This window comes from Artemia sp. Qi Xiang Cuo, chromosome 5 (assembly GCF_049724085.1).
Source record: "Artemia sp. Qi Xiang Cuo chromosome 5, ASM4972408v1, whole genome shotgun sequence".
Classification (NCBI taxonomy): domain Eukaryota; kingdom Metazoa; phylum Arthropoda; class Branchiopoda; order Anostraca; family Artemiidae; genus Artemia; species Artemia sp. Qi Xiang Cuo.
In genome coordinates, this window is record NC_142798.1 from 51,253,190 (window position 1) to 51,273,004 (window position 19,815).

General features: G+C 38.2%; 1 protein-coding gene across 2 annotated transcripts in view; it reads left to right on the top strand.

Annotated features, from left to right (window-relative positions):
• The first annotated feature begins 162 nt into the window (after nucleotides 1-162).
• Nucleotides 163-19,815, top strand: part of LOC148952239 (adenosine deaminase-like) — a 56,959-nt gene continuing 37,306 nt past the window's right edge. The window contains exons 1-3 of one of the 2 annotated variants that reach the window (XM_089088888.1): nucleotides 163-248; nucleotides 7,885-7,946; nucleotides 13,116-13,241. In XM_089088888.1, the coding sequence (XP_088945014.1) occupies nucleotides 237-248; nucleotides 7,885-7,946; nucleotides 13,116-13,241 (200 nt within the window). In that variant the 5' untranslated portion in view covers nucleotides 163-236. Of the gene's footprint in view, nucleotides 249-7,884; nucleotides 7,947-8,519; nucleotides 8,582-13,115; nucleotides 13,242-19,815 lie in introns of both variants that reach the window. The other variant, XM_089088887.1, reaches the window with a different exon arrangement.

The following is a 19,815-nucleotide window of genomic DNA, read 5'->3' on the forward strand; positions in this document are numbered from 1 at the left end:
AGGTTATAATTAAATTACGAATTTGACAATAAATTACAAATTTTCGCGATTGTACCAAACAGAGATATGAAACGTGACATGTTATCTAGGTAAATCCTAAAATATAATCGCTTGACGTTTTCTTCTCAATTAACGGCCCTGCCTTACCCGCAAATGACGATTCCCTACGCCATCTATTACTCAACGTTTGAGTGTGATTATTAGTCGCAGTGTTTATTATTTGTTTTTTACCAAGAATGAGGCCCCTTGTAAGCTACATAGATTTATTTATTTTCATAATTTTCATTTATTGTTTGAAAATATTATTTTTGGTAGTTTTTCGGAAATTTCAGTATTGCTTTTTTTATTTGTTTTTTATTCTATTTTATAGGTGCCGTTGGTTGATCGAAGCTTGAATTTCATGATTTAAAAATTACATCGAGTCCAGTTTGAAATATCGCCCATGTGAATGATCTTTCGTAGAAAATGCCTTTAGTTATTAATTTAAATTCTTATTTAATTGTCACTTTTGTAATTAGTTTGAAAAAAAAACAATGCTTCTCCTATATATTCTTCTTCAAGGTTCAACGTGAAATCTTAGAGATGTGGTGATAGTTATGAGCTATGTCTATGATCGTTATGTCTTGCGTAAAAAAATGCATATCCTCAACGTAGTAACCAGATGAGATTTCTGAATGGTCTTGTGGTTGACAAACTAACATAGTATTAAAGTCAGAATATTAGTACAAGGATAGGAGCCAAGATTCCATCTTATCTCATAGTTATAAATAGTGTTTTTTTTCTTCTGTTTTGTTTCTATTTTAATTGCACCAAGTAAAAGAACCCTTCTAAAGAGTGGAAGCAAATAATGAATGGATTTTATGAAGAATTGTTTCTTTTCTACAAAACATTTCTACCTAAATTGGATCACGCCAGAGGAAATTATTCTTACATTGGTCAGTTATTATCTTAGGCCCTGAACATTTTCCTGTTTATGTAAGAATGGCTGATTGAAAATGAACACTGCATTTGTAATTCGCTATTTAAAAAACTAATACTAGAATTTTTTTCCTTTTATTTTTTTCCAGGTAATCCTATGTTAAATACACTCTTTTATATACTGCAATGGAAACCAGTCACGAAAACAGATTTAGTTCAAGACACCGCTATAGGGCAATACAATGTATAGCGTGGTTTTCATTGCGTATACGATATTTAAACTGTTATTTTTTGGGGTTTAGGGGGGGGGGTTACCTAGGTTAGGTTACGTAATAATATATGCTATGCTTTGCCCCTATCCCCGTTAATGTGCAAATATATACCCCAAATTTGTTTCTGAACTATTATATATTCATCCTATTTTATCTCATTAGCATTAACCAAACTAGCTCTATGTAAAAGAGTGCGTTTAACATAGGAGCACCTTTTTCCATTCAGTTTTAGATGACTTAAAATGTTGTTTTAGCAGCAAGCATTATTTTTCCTTTTATTATTTTTCTAATCAGTTTTAGATGACTTAAAATTTTGTTTTAGCAGCAATCATAGCAGGAAGCAATATTTTTCCTTTTATTATTTTTTCAATCAGTTTTAGATGACTTAAAATTTAGTTTTAGCAGCAATTATATATCTTTATTTATAAGTATAAACAATATTTGAATGCTTATATGCCAAAATATGCAAGTTCTTGAGCGTATATTTAATTTGTTTTACAACAGTTGACATAAGCTTTTATCAGTCTTTTAAAATTACTGCAGTCTTCATTGCAATAAAACATTAAAACGGCACTTTTGATGCTCTGTGATAGTTACAAACAATAATAATTATTCTATGTTATCTAGATAATATAACGAATCTAGATGTTATCTAGATTCGTCCGAAAGCGAACAGGACTTTCTTAATAACTACTCTTAAAGGCATTGCAAAAGACTTTGTATCATAGGCAGCGCGCTAGCGCTGCCTAAGTAAATAACGACGTGGGCACAATGTGTTGTTTTCTGTTGTTTTTTTTTCTCCGTACCCGGGCACTTCGTATCGAAGGAGTTGTCGTAGAAAGTTCAAAAAGGGCTCATTTGATTGCAAATTGGAGTGGCTAGTGCCCTTTTTAATAGTCAAAAGTGATTGGAGGGCACCTAGCCCCCCCCCCTCACGCCCATCACCCCCCAAACACATCCAATCAACATTTGAGATAGCCATTTTGTTCAGCGTAGTTGATTTCCAGATAGAAAATATATTTTTGAGGAGGACACTCCCCCACAACCCTCGGGGCAAGGGTTTTAAGTTATGCCCTGGGGGCATACAAGGTTTTTATAGAAGGCGTTGTCGTAGAAACTTCAAAAAACGATCATTCTATTGGAACTTCAAAGGGCTAGTGCCCTTTTTAATAGTCGAAAGTGATTGGAGGGCAGCTAGCCCCCCCCCCCCCACACACCCATCATTCTCCCAAACACATCCAATCAAAATTTTGAGATATCAATTTTGTTCAGCGTAGTTGATTTCCAGATAAAAAAAATATATTTTTGAGGAGGACACTCCCCCACAACCCTCGGGGCAAGGGTTTTAAGTTATGCCCTGGGGGCATATAAGTTTTTTATAGAGGGCTTGTCGTAGAAACTTCAAAAAAGGCTCATTCAATTGGAAATTCAAACGTCTAGTGCCCGTTTTAATAGTCGAAAATGATTGGAGGGCAACTAGTCCCCTCCCCGCCCATCATTCCCCCACACACATCCAATCAAAATTTAGAGATAGCCATTTTGGTCAGCGTAGTTGATTTCCAGATAGAAAATATGTTTTTGTGGAGGACACTCCCCCACAACCCTCGGGGCAAGGGTTTTAAGTTATGCCCTGGGGGCATATAAGTTTTTTATAGAGGGCTTGTCGTAGAAACTTCAAAAAAGGCTCATTCAATTGGAAATTCAAGCGTTCTAGTGCCCGTTTTAATAGTCGAAAATGATTGGAGGGCAACTAGTCCCCTCCCCGCCCATCATTCCCCCAAACACATCCAATCAAAATTTTGAGATAGCCATTTTGGTTAGGGTAGTTTATTTCCAGATAGAAAATATGTTTTTGAGGAGGACACTCCCCCACACTCCCCTACAACCCTCGGGGCATGGGTTTTAAATTATGCCCTGGGGGCATATAAAGTTTTTATAGAAGGCGTTGTCGTAGAAACTTCAATAATGGTTCATTCGATGGGAAATTCAAAGGGCTAGTGCTCTTTTGCATAGTCGAAAGTCATTGGTGGGCACCTAGCCCCCCCCCCCCCCACGCCCATCATTCCCTCGAGCACATCCAATCAAAAGTTTGAGATAGCCATTTTGTTCAGCGTAGTTGTATTCCAGATAGAAAATATGTTTTTGTGGAGGACACTCCCCCACAACCCTCGGGGCAAAGGGTTTAAGTTATGGCCTGGGGGCATATAAGGTTTTTATAGAAGGCTTTGTCATAGAAACTTCAAAAAAGGCTCATTTGATTGGAAATTCAAAGGGCTAGTGCCCTTTATGATTGTTGAAAGTGATTTGACTGTAACTAACCCCCCCTCTCACGCCCACCTTTTCATAGGCAGCGCGCTAGTACTGCCTATGTAAAGAACGATATGGGCACAATGTGTTGTTTTTTGGTTTTTTTTTTCTCCATACCGGGCACTTCGTATCGAAGGAGTCGTCGCAGAAGGTTCGAAAAGGGCTCATTCGATTGGAAATTGGAAAAGATAGTGCCCATTTCAATAGTTGAAACTGATGAGAGGGTAACTAGACCCCCCACGCCCAACATCCTACTAAACACGTCCAATCCAAATTTTGAGATAGCCATTTTGTTCAGCGGAGTTGATTTCCTGATAGAAAATATTTCTGAGGAGGATATTCCCTCACAACCCTCAGGGCAAGGGTTTTAAGTTATGGCCTGGGGGCATATAAGGTTTTTATAGAAGGCGTTGTCGTAGAAACTTCAAAACAGGCTCACTCGATTTGGAATTAAAACCGCTAGTACCCTTTTTAATAGTAGAAGTGATTGGAGGGCAACTAGCCCCCCGCCCCCACGTCAATCATTCACCCCAACACATCCAATCCAAATTTTGAGATAACCATTTAGTTTAGCGTAGTTGATTTACAGATAGAAAATATATTTTTGAGAAGGACACTCCCCCAAAACCCTCAGGGCAAGGGTTTTAAGTTATGCCCTTTGGGCACATAAGGTTTTAATAGAAAGCGTTGTCGTAGAAACTTCAAAACAGGCTCATTCGATTGGAAATTCAAACGACTAGAACCCTTTTTAATAGTCAAAAGTGATTGGAGGGCAACAATCCCCACCCCCCACGTCAATCATTCCCCCAAACAAATCCAATCAAAATTTTGAGTTAGCCATTTTGTTCAGCCTAGTAGATTTCCAGATAGAAAATATGTTTTTGAGTAGGACACTCCCCTTCAACCCTCAGGGCAAAGGTTTTAAGTTATGCCCTGGGGGCATATAAGGTTTTTTTATAGAAGGCGTTGTCGTAGAAACTTCAAAAAAGGCCCATTCGATTGGAAATTTAAAGGGCTAGTGCCCTTTTTTTATAGTCGAAAGTGATTGGAGGGCAACTAGCCCCCCCACGCCCATCATTCCCGCAAACACATCCAATCAAAGTTTTGAGATAGCCATTTTGTTCAGCGTAGTTGATTTCCAGATGGAAAATATGTTTTTGAGAAGGACACTCCCCCACAACCCTCAGGGCAAGGGTTTTAAGTTATGCCCTGGGGGCAAATAAGGTTTTTTATAGAAGGCGTTGTGGTAGAAACTTCAAAACAGGCTCATTCGATTGGAAATTCAAATGGCTAGTACCCTTTATAATATTCGTTGTCGTAGAAACTTCAAAACAGGCTAATTCGATTGGAAATGCAAAGGGCTAGCGCCCTTTTTAATAGTTAAAAGTGATTGGATGGCAACTAGCCCCCCCCCCACGCCCATCATTCCCCCAAATACATCCAAAAAAAATATTGAGATAGCCATTTTGTTCAGCGTAGTGGATTTCCAGATATAAAATATATTTTTGAGGAGGATACTCCCCCAAAACCCTCGGGGCAAGGGTTTTAAGTTATGCCCTGGGGGCATATAAGGTTTTTATAGAAGGCATTGTCGTAGAAACTTGAAAAGGGGCTCATTCGATTGGAAATTCAAGTGGTCTAGAACCCTTTTTAATAGTCAAAAGTTATTGGAGGGCAACTAGCCCCCCTCACGCCCATCATTCTCCCAAACACATACAATCAAAATTTTGAAATAGCCATTTTGTTCAGCGTACTTGATTTCCAGATAGAAAATATGTTTTTGAGGAGGACAATCCCCCAGAATCCTCAGGGCAAGGGTTTTAAGTTATGCCCTTTGGGCATATAAGGTTTTTATAGAAGGCGTTGTTGTAGAAACTTCAAAACAGGCTCATTCGATTGGAAATTCAAAGGACTAGAGCCCTTTTTAATAGTCGAAAATGATTGGAGGGCAACAAGCCCCCCTCCCGCGCCCATCATTCCCCCAAACAAATCCAATCAAAATTTTGAGTTAGCCATTTTGTTCAGCATAGTAGATTTCCAGATAGAAAATATGTTTTTTAGTAGGACACTCCCCCACAACCCTCAGGGCAAGGGTTTTAAGTTATGCCCTGGGGGCATTTAAGGTATTTATAGAAGGTGTTGTTGTAGAAACTTCAAAACAGGCTCATTCGATGGAAAATTCAAAGGGCTAGTGCCCTTTTTAATAGTCGAAAGGGATTGGAGTGCAACTAGCCCCCCCCCCCCGCCCTTCGTTCCCCACAACACATCCAATCAAAATTTTGAGATAACCATTTTCTTCAGCGTAGTTGTTTTCCACATAGAAAATGTGTTTTGTGGAGGACACTCCCTCACAACCCTCAGAGCAAGGGTTTTAAGTTATGCCCTGGGGGTATGTAAGGTTTTTATAGAACGCGTTGTAGAAACTTCAAAAAAGGTTCATTCGTTTGGAAATTCAAAGGGGTATTGCCCTTTTTTTTATTCTTAAGTGATTTTATGGCAACATCCCCCCCCCCCCCCACACGCCAATTATTTCCCAAAACACATCAAATCAAAATTTTGAGATAGCCATTTTGTTCAGCGTAGTTGTTTTCCACCTAGAAAATGTGTTTTGAGGAGGACACTCCCTCACAACCCTCAGAACAAGGGTTTTAAATTATACCCTGGGGGTATATAAGGTTTTTATAGAACGCGTTGTAGAAACTTCAAAACAGGCTCATTAGATTGGAAATTCAAAGGGCTAGTACCCTTTTAATAGTCGAAAGTGATTGGAGGGCAACTTTTACCCTTTTTAATAATGGAAAGTGATTGGAGGGCAACTAGCCCCCCCCCCCCACACCCTTAAGTACCCTAAACACATCAGATCAAAATTTTGAGATAAACAATTTGTTCAACGTAGATGATTTACAAATAGAAAATATGTTTTTCAGGAGGAAACTCCCCCACAGCCCTCATGGCAAGGGTTTTAAATTATGTCCTGGGGGTATATAAAGTTTTTAAAGAAGGTGTTGTCGTAGAAACTTCAATAAAGCTCATTCGACTGTAAATTCAAAGTGCTAGCGCCCTTTTTAATAGTCGAAAGTCATTGGAGGGCAACTAGCCCCCCCCCCCCACACCCATCATTCCCCCAACACACATCCAATAAAAATTTCAAGATAGTAATTTTGTGCAGGGTAGTTGATTTCACGATGGAAAACATATTTTTGAAAAGGACACTTCCCTACTTCTCTCAGGGCAGGGATTATAAGTTATGTCCTGGGGGCATATAAGGTTTTAGTTGAAGTTTTTGTCGTAAAAACATAAAAAAGGGCTCAATGGTATCAAGTTTTCCATTTCAGGTCAACTAGAGGAGGTATGAAACTAAATTAAACAGGACTATTTGTGTCTAGATTCTTAAAAGGGTGTATGTTGTTTAAAATTGCTGAAAATTTTTGTCCAGTATACAATTAGCAGGCCAAACTATAAAGTCTTAAAAAATGAAAAGATTTAAAGTATTATTTTCTTTTTCCCTGAAAAGACTATGTCAATATAAAACGAACAGAAATTAATTAAAAAAACTTTTTCCAGAAAATAAGTTTTTCAAAGAAAAGTAAAGAACTCCATTAAACAAAAAATGAGCAAAAATAAAATAGAATAATCTACCAAGCGTGAAACATCCACAAATGAGCACCGATAAATAAATGAAACCCAAAACGAACAGAAATTACAATAAATAACCGAGTCAAACTCAAAACGAGCAGAAATTAACATAAGTTGGGCGCAAAACCCCTAGGCCTTCCCAAGGCCAGAACAAAATTTGCCCTTTACTCAAAAAATATAACTGTTTTTACTTTTATAACTTTAATAAATCAAATAATATTAACATTTTGATTACTAAATATCAGTATATGTATATTAAACTGACAATGCACATTCATTTGTATTTTCTTTCCGTTTTGTGTGTGTGCATTTTTTAAGCTAATTTGACCAACTCTACTAAGGTGCACTTAAAAAGATGTTCTCTACTATCTAACACATCGTTTCTCACTTTTTTTAGTGCTGCAACATCCCAAATTAGGTTAAAAATAATAACAATTACTTTGTAATCCTCATACATTAATTAATAATTTGAGACCAAAATCTTTCCAATTTTTCTCCTCCAACTTCAATGTCCACGAAATGGCAATCCCGCTGCGAAGAAAAAAAAATCTAACACTTAAGAAACAAAGACAAAAATTATAATAAAAACAAGAATATATTACGGTTCTCAATTTTCTCCAATTCTTATTTTATAGAAAAAATAAAACAGGATCTCTTTCTTTCTCTTTTCTATTAGATTTACTTTCTGTACTTACTAGTTAGTATTCTTACTTTTACTTTCTCTTTTTAGAATTTTCACTTTTTTATTTAGGTCGAATTGCATGTACATTTAGACGGATGTATTCGTTTGGAAACTGCATACGAGCTTACTAAGTAACTTGTTTTCCTTATTTTAGTTCTATTGGAGTGCGTCTGCGTTTAAACTTTAGAGCTTTAGCGTAAGGAGCGAGGGATAGAGAAGGGGACAGCCCCCTCATTTATAGAATAATTTCTGTTTGTTTTGGTTTTAATGTTGCTCCTTATTTTCAATAGAAAAGACGTTTTTACTTAATTTCAAAACGAACTGATATTTTCGAGGAATTGAAATTTTTTTCAATGCAACATCCCAAATTAGGTTAAAAATAATAACAATTACTTTGTAATCCTCATACATTAATTAATAATTTGAGACCAAAATCTTTCCAATTTTTCTCCTCCAACTTCAATGTCCACGAAATGGCAATCCCGCTGCGAAGAAAAAAAATCTAACACTTAAGAAACAAAGACAACAATTATAATAAAAACAAGAATATATTACGGTTCTCAATTTTCTCCAATTCTTATTTTATAGAAAAAATAAAACAGGATCTCTTTCTTTCTCTTTTCTATTAGATTTACTTTCTGTACTTACTAGTTAGTATTCTTACTTTTACTTTCTCTTTTTAGAATTTTCACTTTTTTATTTAGGTCGAATTGCATGTACATTTAGACGGATGTATTCGTTTGGAAACTGCATACGAGCTTACTAAGTAACTTGTTTTCCTTATTTTAGTTCTATTGGATTGCGTCTGCGTTTAAACTTTAGAACTTTAGCGTAAGGAGCGAGGGATAGAGAAGGGGACAGCCCCCTCATTTATAGAATAATTTCTGTTTGTTTTGGTTTTAATGTTGCTCCTTATTTTCAATAGAAAAGACGTTTTTACTTAATTTCAAAACGAACTGATATTTTCGAGGAATTGAAATTTTTATTTTTTTTTGCTGTTTAACTGATGCATGGTTTAAAATACTAATACTAATAACAACTCACCGCAGCAACAGCTACCTGAGGCCAACACAGCTTCATACGCTTCTCCTCTATCCCAGTCTATCCAAAGCCCACTTACTATATGCTCCCACTCCAACTGAGGACGACCTGCTTTCTATTTAGCCCTAGACAGTTGGCCGAAAAGGGGAATCTTTGGTAATCTGTTATCCTTCATCCGCAGAACGTGCCCTAGCCATCTCAGCCTTTCTGTCTTTATAACCCGAGAAAGCGGGATTGGGCCAACCTTTTGGTACAGCCTACTGTTTGAGATACGTCAGTCATTTGGGTACGCAAAACAATCTGTAGGCAGTTTCTCTGGAAAACATAAAGCAAATCTTCTTCCGTTTTTCGGAGCGCCCATGCTTCAGAGCCATACCCAACCACTGCCATCATTGTAGCTTCCAATATTCTAATCTTAGTTTGCAGACTTTTTTTCCTATTCTTCCAAACTTTTTTCAACTATGAAAAAAACACCCTGGGCCTTGACCATTCTACTTTTAACATCTTCACTGCACCCATCGTCTTTACTACCTAGGTAAGTGAAGCTGTTCACTTGATCGATCTTTTCGGTACCCAATGTCACCTTTTCATCTTCACTTATTCCTAGCCTTAGTGACTTCGTCTTCTTAACATTAATTTTCAAACCTATGCTTGCACCCTGAACTCGTGAAACTATTAAAAGTTCAATCATTTTGCCAACACTTTCATCTAGGATAATTCAATCATCAGCATAATTGTCGCAATAAGTCCAGGAAATTTTTACTTTCCCATTTGATTCCGTCTTCTCCCATTGCCTTTGGTGTGCTCCTTAAGACAAAGTCCAGTTTGAATCGTCTGAATTCGCCAGTCAAAATGTCGGTACGACAGTGATTTTTTAACGTCGTAACATTCCAAATTCTAATTTTCATGTTCTTTAAATCATTGAAATTATTTTGGCCTCAGGAAAAGCAATTATCCCGAATACCAGTGCAGGACGAGGATCAACATATCTTCTCAAGTCTACACCGAAGCGCTTAAGCTGGCTTAGAACCGGACTGCAAGAAGTCCCTGGGAACTTCAGTATGAATGGAGGCTTTGTGAAATTCTGGGCTCATCTTGGTCACAACATGGTTTTCGGCACTCGGCGATGCTCTTCTATCAACAAGAGTCGAAATCCTACACAGACAGTCCCAAGCCTATTACCTCCGACTCATTATATATTCATGCCTACAAATATTATGCTACTACTGGGAGGCAACCCATAGTAGATAAATTAGCTAGGAAGAGCTTTTTCAGTCCGAAAATGCCCGTCAAAACAGACCAAGCCCAGAAGAATTAGCCATTAATCAGAATCCCGTGCGAGTATTGTGTCGTTTACTAGGCTAGAATTTCCACGAGGGGCGCCACTCCTCAAGTGGGAATAGGGTTGACCGTAAGGTCCCCAGTCTTTCAGTTACCCCGAAAGGGTCGATGCAGCCCTTTGCAGAGGCCGTTGTTCATAGACCTGAATCTTACGCCCTGCCGCAGTTGTCCTCCTATAGAGGATCCTCCCACGATAGTATTCTGCGTCGCCATGCAATTTAACCTATTACTGTGAGAAGGTTTGCAATTCAAGGGACGTGTGGACACGCCGGAGGGCTATATTCAGTGTACATTTGAGTCACTAGTGTATCCTTCCGTCGGTTCTACAGGGGCATATACTACTATAACTGACAATGAACTTTTTTGTCATAAAACGAGCGACTGGCATTCTATTCTTAATACCTTCCCATGAGTTTCTGGGATTCCTAGTAAGTCCAGTTCGAAGGCTTAAGTTCGTCAGTCAAATGTTGATACGATAGTTATTTTTTAACGTAGTAACATTCCAAGCTGTAATTATCATATTCTTTAAATTTTTGGAATTATTTTGGCTTTAGAAAAAAAAGGTCCCAGAACCAGCGCAGGACGGGGACTAACATTTCTTCTTAATTTTACACTGAAGCGCTTAAGCCGGCTTAGAACCGGATAGAAAGAAGTCCCTGGCATCTCCAATGTGAATGGGGGCTTTGTGCAATCATGGGCCCATCTTGGACACAACATGGTTTTCAGCACTTGGCGATGCTCTTCTGTCAACAAGAGTTGACATTCTGCACAGACGATCACAAGCCCATTACCTCCGTATCATTATATATTCATGCCTACAAATGTTATGCTATATCGGGAGGTAACCTGTATTAGATAAATTAGCTAGGAAGAGGTTTTGCAGCCCGAAAACCCCACCAAAACAGAACAAACCCAGAAGAAATATCCATTAATCAGAATCCAGTGCAAATGCTATGTCCTTTACTAGGCTATAATTCCCACGGGGAGCGTCACTGCTCGCGGTCACCCTGTAGCACGTTAGCCATCACCTTGCTCGGCGCGAAGTTTAGCCATGTTTACACCCCTTCATCACTTTGAGGTGTGCTGACGCATTTTTTATGCTACCTAGGGACGGATTGTCAATTTTTGCTTCCTAGAACTCTACCACAGGAATTTCAACAGAATGCCGCAGAAATATCCAAGCTTAGCTTCCCCTTGCTCCCATTTAGAGTCTGCAATAGGATTCGGGAAGGGGTCTTGAAAAACAACCAGAAAAAAAGTATCACAAGCTATTATAAAAGTTTAAGAGTGTCAAATTTGTTTGAACGGGCATATACCCACTATTTTGTGGCGGGGGGGGGGAGGGCAACTTCACCCAAGTACAAAAAAGGTTGAATTATTTGAAAAATACTATTAATCATTGGATAAGGATAGAAAATTTTGAGATTTCCGGGTACAAGGGTCTTACCACGTCCCCCCCCCCCCCTTGCTGGTTTATGTTCCTGTGTGTTAATGGTATGTGATAGAAGAACTATTCCCTAAAAATGCTGAGATCCTTGCTGGAACAAGCATATTTAAAAGCATAGTCATTCAGTATACCATTAATCTTATTTTGCAGGACGTATTCGTGGTTCATTTACATTTTGGCTATAGAAATCTATCGTTTTACGTGTAAATATTCAAAATAGTAAGTAACCTTAAAGTGCTACTGAAAATTTGGCATTTAGTAAACTGTTAAAATTTTGGCCCACAAACTGTATGTCTGATTTGATTCTTGCAAAGGATAGCTTTCCAAAAATATATCTTAACTAGACTTCTGACTCCAGGGCTGCATCTTCAGCTGACAATCCAGGCTGTATCCAGGCCTGTATCCTTAGCTCCAGGGCTGACAATGGGGATCCTTAGTAAGCATTATACTAATACCAATTGTAAAACGAATATGTTATTTCTTTTTAAGTAATATTCACGGTGCCAATAAAAAAAATTCTGTTATACCGCTACTTTTGGTCAATCATTAATAAAAAGATTGAAACTCCTTTTAAAGGAGTTTCAAAGAGACACTCTGGAACTACTGAAGGTTATTCATTGAGTTATCTGACTGCCAAATAAGATTCGCAAAAAATTACCCCGGTGAAGTACAAACTGTTTTGAAACCATCACGGGTCGATTTGGCTTGTTCTCATTACCTTGGTTTTAGCAAGGATAGTGTTAAATTTGACTAGAAGGAAAATAAAGTATATACTTGTTTTTGATTTTGATAAATCAAGCTTATAAAAGGGCGCTAGACAGCTTTTTTCAATAAAAAGTAAAGTTAAATAATCTGGTAACCCTTAATGTAAGATTTATATCTAGTTCATTTTATCTATTATTTAGATGCTATATTTTGATAAACTTGAATACCACTTAATATTCGCTTAACACTTATTTTTCTTTGAAATAATTTGAAATATCAAACCTCCCTGTGTTGTTTTCCTCCAAGCTTTTTTCCTTCTTTTAAACCTTGCAGTGACACTAACAAGCTACTATTGGGACTCTTACGAACCGTGCTAAAATATTATAACATAAAAAAGTTTACTGAGAAAATGCCATATTTTCTCACCATAAAATTGAGAAATTTTATGGAGAAGACCATGTAAAACAAGAACTCAGTGAAATGTAAATTAAACCCCTGGAATTTAAAAAGCGAGTAACCTGGTCAATAGAAGAATCAATTTTTCAAAAAAAGCTCTCTTATCATCTCATTTATTCGCTATTTTTTTTTATAAGAGTTTCAATGAAAATAGGACTCCAAACCACCATATTTCTTATGTTCAAAATATTGAGGAAACTTCGATTCATGGATGTACATTTCATACAAATTTACCAATGATTTCTATCAAATTCCTCCGCACTTTTCTATCTTAACACTTTTTTTCAATATTAATTTCTTAAATTTGCAGGCAAAAAAATTTATACCTTCCTGGAAATGGAACATTTGAAGATTTTAAATCGGCGATTAAACTGGAAGAATTCATTGATTTGAACCATTTTTTATCCAAATTTGACATTTTTCTTCCAGCATTCATGTGAGTATTTGATTCTAGTTATTTATAATTTGTAATGTTAATTGCTAGGTCCTTTTGTTGCGGGAAAAATTATTCTGTTATTTATGGAAAGAATTTTCTATTAGCGTGGAAACTTAAAAATTAGTTCAGTAGGATGTTGGGAAAAAGTTAAAGCTAGCCATGCATATTACCGCCGTCCTTACAAAAAAAAAGTGTGGCTAAAAATTTCATTAAAACAAAGACTTAGTATTGGTACTGTGAATTGATGTATGTAATTCGCGATAGAATTGATATACATATATATATATATATATATATATATATATATATATATATATATATATATATGCATATTCAGCCTTTTTTTTGACTGAAGTCCCTTTCAAGTCCCTTTTTATGCCGAAAATTCCTTAACTCCCCCAAAAGTCCCCAAAATTCCCTATTTGGGAGCCTGGTATTTTGAAAATTGAAGCATGATATATTTGAAACCATCTTCAGATAATATAACTTCTCAACAAATCCGGTTGTGCTGAGCTTTTGATTACGCCGTTGCTGTTCAGGAGGAAGCAGCAAAACAGTGGGAACTTTGTCTTTGGCCAAAGTTTCTATTAACTGTTGTAAACATAGGCAGTTAATAACGGCACAAAATTGGCCTATATAGTGTGTGGGATAGATGGGTAACATTGTGGTGCCATTCAAGGATAGAGAGTAACATTGGTCTATAAGGTGGTTGGGATGGATTGGTCATATCGTGGTAACGTTCAAGCATAGATAATTTCCTCTAACCTCATGAATGAACCATACCAGTATGGATTTGTTGGAATTGACTTGTATTCGAATGGTAAAAGTTGTATATTCTTTCCTTCTAAAGGTTAGTTATTAAACTAATAGCTAGTTGACTGAGAAGAGTACCAAGGGTGTAATATTCAGATGGCAAAAATGTACTCAGTGTTTTTCATGCCGAGTTTGGACCTACTTGTCTTTCAGGTCTTCCAAGTGTATTTAGGAAAGACAATGAAGAACTGCAAATAGTGTTGCTCCCGGTTAACTAAAGAAGGCATGAGTGTCAGAAAGATAAACGAATGTCGCAGGATCGGTGATTGAGTTTTCTTTTTAGTGTAAACTATGCAGGAAAAGCCTTGCTGTCGCAAAGGCTTTTACACTTTGAAAGAGCATGGTTAGTTAGACGAGCACAAGAAACAAATTATGATCCGTTCCAATACGCTACAGTCAAGATTGTGTGGATCTGCTAGGGAACAGTCCCATTCTGATGAGCCATCAGCTAGCAATGGAAATAAAACTTCTGAGATGTTTTGTGACAATGATGCGCATACAAAGCAAAAATCGCCTGAGTTTGCTGAAGTTCGGCATGAAGATCTTGCAAGCTTGTATGGCTGCAGCTTCGTGTGATGGAATCATTGATGTCTTTGAAGCCATGTTCCCTGGTAAGTTACCACCCGGGATGTCAATGATTGCAGAGAAAGCTATGTACTTGATAACTGATGCACGTCACCCATACTGTAAACAGAGTCTTATGAAGGATGTAGGCGAAGCTCACTTTGTTCTTGAATACGATGAAACTTGGAACAGTTAAGGAAAAAAGAGTTACAGATTATAGTGTGCCTTTTGTCCTCTTGAAGAGATCAACTTGTGTGCCGCCATCTGGTGACGTATTTCATGGGACATAAAACTGGTAAGGACATTACAAAAAAGCTGATATTATGCATTGGGAGCAAGAATTTACCTCTTGAAAGACTAAGAATGATAAGTAGCAATGGGCCTAATGTCAATAAAAGGACATGGTTGCAAGTGTATTCATTGAAAAAGTAAAAGTCTTTGAAAGATCTTTTTAACACTGGAATCTATAACATCCATGTTGAGCACAGCGCATTCATGAAAGGGCTCCAGGAATTTGGCGAGGAGTCATTCAACTTTGTTGTCATCTTGAGGCATTTTTCCCTTGGTTAGCCTGTATGATGCAAGAATTTTCAAGAATTGCAGAAAAAGAAATGCGCCCCATAAAATATTTGCAATTAGCAGGTCCCAACAAGGTGGTTGACGCTAGGTCCATCTGTTTGCTGAGCGTTTGATCAGCAGCCGGCACTCTTGAAGTATTTTTAGCATTACTTGCTATCGAAGAAACATTTAAAAAGTGTCGCTTCGTCAGAAGAAGGAAGCCCTTGTTCACGCTCTTCATGCCGAGCTGAAAAACTTACTTCTCACTTTTGACGAGGCTTCTGAAATCCGACCAGGCCCGTATCCAGGATTGTTTTCTGGGGGGGGGGGGCACAATTTTTTGTTTGTAAAAATGAATCAAAAATTTTGCTTTGTTCAATTTTGTTATGTTTTTGCTTGAGAACTGTGACAACTATTTGCAGGACACTGTACGTGAGCAGATTGAGCTTGCATTAGATGCTCTGAAACTCACCTTGGTAGAAAGACAAGGGTCACGTCTAAGGGCATGAAGGCATTTCAAGACAGCTGGCGAACACTTGATCAAGAAGCGCTCCATCTCTTCTATTAGCCTTCTCGAAGTGCTTAGGTGCCTGGATCCCATGGAAAGGAAAAGAGCTAGAAGTCTATCAGATACAGTTGTGCTTGCTCGAGAGATTTGACGTTTTGATGATGTTGGAAGTGAGTCACGCGTTTACCATTACTTGTATCAAATCTTCTCTATGACGGATACTTTTGATGGGTAAAAGTATATGCTTTTGTTCAAGCTTGTAAAAGCTGCTTTGACATTATTGCACGGCTGCTTTGACGCAGAGGAGGTTTTTTTGCTCACAGGAATACTTCTTCTGTCGGTCAGAGCCTCCATGTCAGAAAGAGGCTGTGTTGACGATTTGAACACATATGGAGGCACACTCGAAAGGTTTCCTATTCCCAAAGAATTTTTGACTTTGGGTAAATTGGCATGGTCAAAATACCAAGACTATTTGGAGAGCAAGATAAAAAAAAACTGCTGAAACGAGAGAAAGAAAGGGAACTGAACCTAGTTGATATCTGTAGCAATAAAAAAAAGCTAGATAAACTTGAGTAATTATTGTAAACAACAAAAAACAAAAACGAGCAATTGTTGATGCCCTCTTGAAAGAGGCCACCGATTGCTTGCGGAGAGCGATGGCCTCAAAGGATTCCGTGGGCATCATCTTGGCAAATTCGCTACTAGATAGTGCCATGAAAACGCGAAAAGACGAAAAAAACGAAATAGATGAAAAAGATGCGGGCTGAAAAGGACATACTAAAGAAGAATTCAGACCTCATAAGCAAGTTCACTAATCATAGGCAGCGCAATCGCACTGGCTAAGTAAAGAACGATGTTGGCACAATGCATTAATTTTTTTGTTTTCCATACCAGGGCACTTCGTATCGAAGGAGTTGTCGTAGAAACTTCGAAAAGGGCTCATTCAATTGGAAACTGGAGTGGCTTGTGCCCTTTTTAATAGTTGAAAGTGATTGGAAGGCAACTAACACCCCGTCCACGCCCACCATTTCCCGAAACACATCCAATTAAAATTTTGAGATAGCCATTTTGTTCAGCGTAGTTGATTTCCAGATATAAATTATGTTTTTGACGAGGTCACTCCCCCTCAGCCCTCAAGGCAGGGGTCGTAAGTTATTCCTTGGGGGCATATCAGATTTTTATAGAAAGATTTTATAGAAAAAAGGTTCATTTGATTAGAACTTCAAAGGGCTAGTGCCCTTTTTAATAGTCGAAAGTGATTGGTGGGCAACTACCCCCCCTCTCACACCCACAATTGCCTTCAACCCGTCCAATAAAGATTTTGAGATAGCCATTTTGTTCAACATAGTTAAAAGTTCTGAAAATTAGATCTTTGAGGATGACAACCCCTCCGCCCCCCCCACAGACCTCAGGGCAAGGGTTATAAGTTATGCCCTGGGGTATATAAGGTGTTCATAGAAACCGTTGTCGTAGAAACTTCAAAATGGGCTCATTTGATTGGAAATGGAAATGGCTAGTGCCCTTTTTAATTGTCGAAAGTGATTCGAAGGTAACTAACACCCCTTCCACGTCCACCATTTATCCAAGCATATCCAATCAAAATTTTTAGATAGTCATTTTGTTCAAAGTAGTTGAAAGGTCCGGAAATTATGATTTTGAGAATGACAAACTCCCCAAACTACTCAGGGCAAGGGTTGTAAGTTATGGCCTGGGGGAATATAAGGTTTTTATAGAAAGTGTTTTCAAAGAGACTTCAAAAAGGGCCCCCCCTCAGAGCCCTCAGGGCAAGAGTTATAAGTTATACCCTGGGGGCATATAAGATTTTTATTGAAAGCTTTGTTGTAGAAACTTGAAAAGGGCGCTTTCGATTGAAAATTCAAAGGGATAGTGGCCTTTTTAACAGTCGAAAGTGATTGGAGGGCAACTAACCTTCCTCTTACGCCCACCTTTTCCCCAGACACATACAATTAAAAGTTTTGGAAATCAGGTTTTTAAGGATAACAAACCTCCCCCCCCCACAGCCCTCAGGGCAAGGGTCAGGTCAGGGCTTATATGCCCTGGGGCATATAAGATTTTTATAGAAAATGTTGTCGTAGAAACTTCAAAAAGGGCTTATCCTATTGGAAATTAAAATGGCTAGTGGCTTTTCAATAGTCGAAAGTAATTGGAGGGCAACTAACTTCCCCTCTCACGCCCACCATTTTCCCAAACACATACAATCAAAATTTTAAGATACCCATTTTTTCAACGTAGTTGAAAGTTCTGGAAATTATGTCTTAGAGGATGGCAACCCCCCACAGCCCTCAGGGCACGGGTTGTAAGTTTTGCCCTGGGGGCACATGAGGTTTTTATACAAAGCGTTTTTGTAAAACTTCAAAGAGGGCTCATTCGACTGAAAATTGATAGGGCTAGTGCCTTTTTTAATAGTTGAAAGTAATTGCAGGGCAACTAACCCCCCTCTCACGCCCACCATTACCACAAACACATCCAATCAAAGATATTCATTTTATTCAACGTTGTTAAAAGTTCTGGAAATTAGGTCTTTTAGAATGACAACCCCCTCAGAGCCCTCAGGGCAAGAGTTTTAGGTTCTACCCTAGGGGCATGTAAGGTTTGTATAGAAAGTGTTGTCGTAGAAACTTCAAAAAGGGCTCATATGATTTGAAATTGAAAGGACTCGTGCCCTTTTTAATAGTCGAAAGTGAAGGGAGAGCAACTAGCCCCCTCTCACGCCCACCATTTCCCCAAACACGTTCAATTAAAATTTTGAGATAGCCATTTTGTTCAACGTAGTTGAAAGTTCTGGAAGTTATAAATTTGAGGATGACAAACTCCCCAAACTACTCAGGGCAAGGGTTGTAAGTTATGGCCTGGGGGCATATAAGGTTTTTATAGAAAGTGTTTTCGTTGAGACTTCAAAAGTGATTACTACTACTACTACTACTAACAACTCACTGCAGCACCAAGCCGCCTGAGGCCAACACAGCTACGCACGCTCCTCCTCCACCTCAATCTATTCAAAGCCTCCTGCTTTACACCCGACCACGAAGTTCCTATTTCCTTTAAATCTTTCTTTATGACGTCCTTAACCCCAGACGGGGACGACCTGTTTTCCGTTTAGCCCTAGACGGTTGGCTGAAAAGAACAATCTTCGGCAATCTGTTATCCTTCATCGGCACAATGTACCCTAACCACCTCAACCTTTCTTTCATTTTAGCCCTAGAGACCGGTATTGAACCCTATTTTCCGCATAGCCTATTGTTTGAAATACGGTCAGTCAGCCGGGTACCCAAAACAATCCTTAAGAACTTTCTCTGGAAAACATATAGCAAATCTTCATCCGCTTTTCGGAGCGTCCATGCTTTAAAGCCATATTTGACCACTGTCGTCCTTTTAGATTCTAATGTTCTAATCTTGGTTTGCAAACTTACATTCCAAATATTCAAAACGTTTTTTAGCTGTGAAAAAAAAACCTGAGCCTTGGCTATTCTACTGTTAACATCTTCTCTGCTTCCACTGTCTTTACTAATACTACTACCAATGTACGTGAAGCTGCCCACCTGATCAATATTTTCATCACCCAACGTCACCTTTTCATCTTCACTTATTCCTAGCCTTAGTGACTTAGTCTTCCTAACATGAATTTTCAAACCAATTCTAGCACCCTGTACTCGCAAAACCTCTAAAACTTCATTCATTTTGCTCACACTTTCATCTAGGATGCTTAAATCATCAGCATAATCCAAGTCTAGGAGACTTTTTCTTCCCCATTTGATTCCATGGTCTCCCATTGCCTTTCATGTGCTCCTTAAGACTAAGTCCATCAAAATAATCCATACATAGGTGGATAGAACACAACCCTACTTAACTCCTGATTTAATACAAAACCAGCTACTAACCTCATTTCCTGCCTTAACCGCAGCAGTGTTATTCTCGTACATAGCACTAATCACTTTAATGTATTTGTCTGGTATACCATACAAGGATAAAACCTTTACCAAAGCTCTTCTATCAACAGAATCGAACGCTTGCTCATAATCTATGAAACTGAGAGCCAAAGGTGTTTGAAAACTCAGGCACTTCTCAATTATTAACCTCAGACTGAAATTTTGATTAGTTGAAAATATGTCC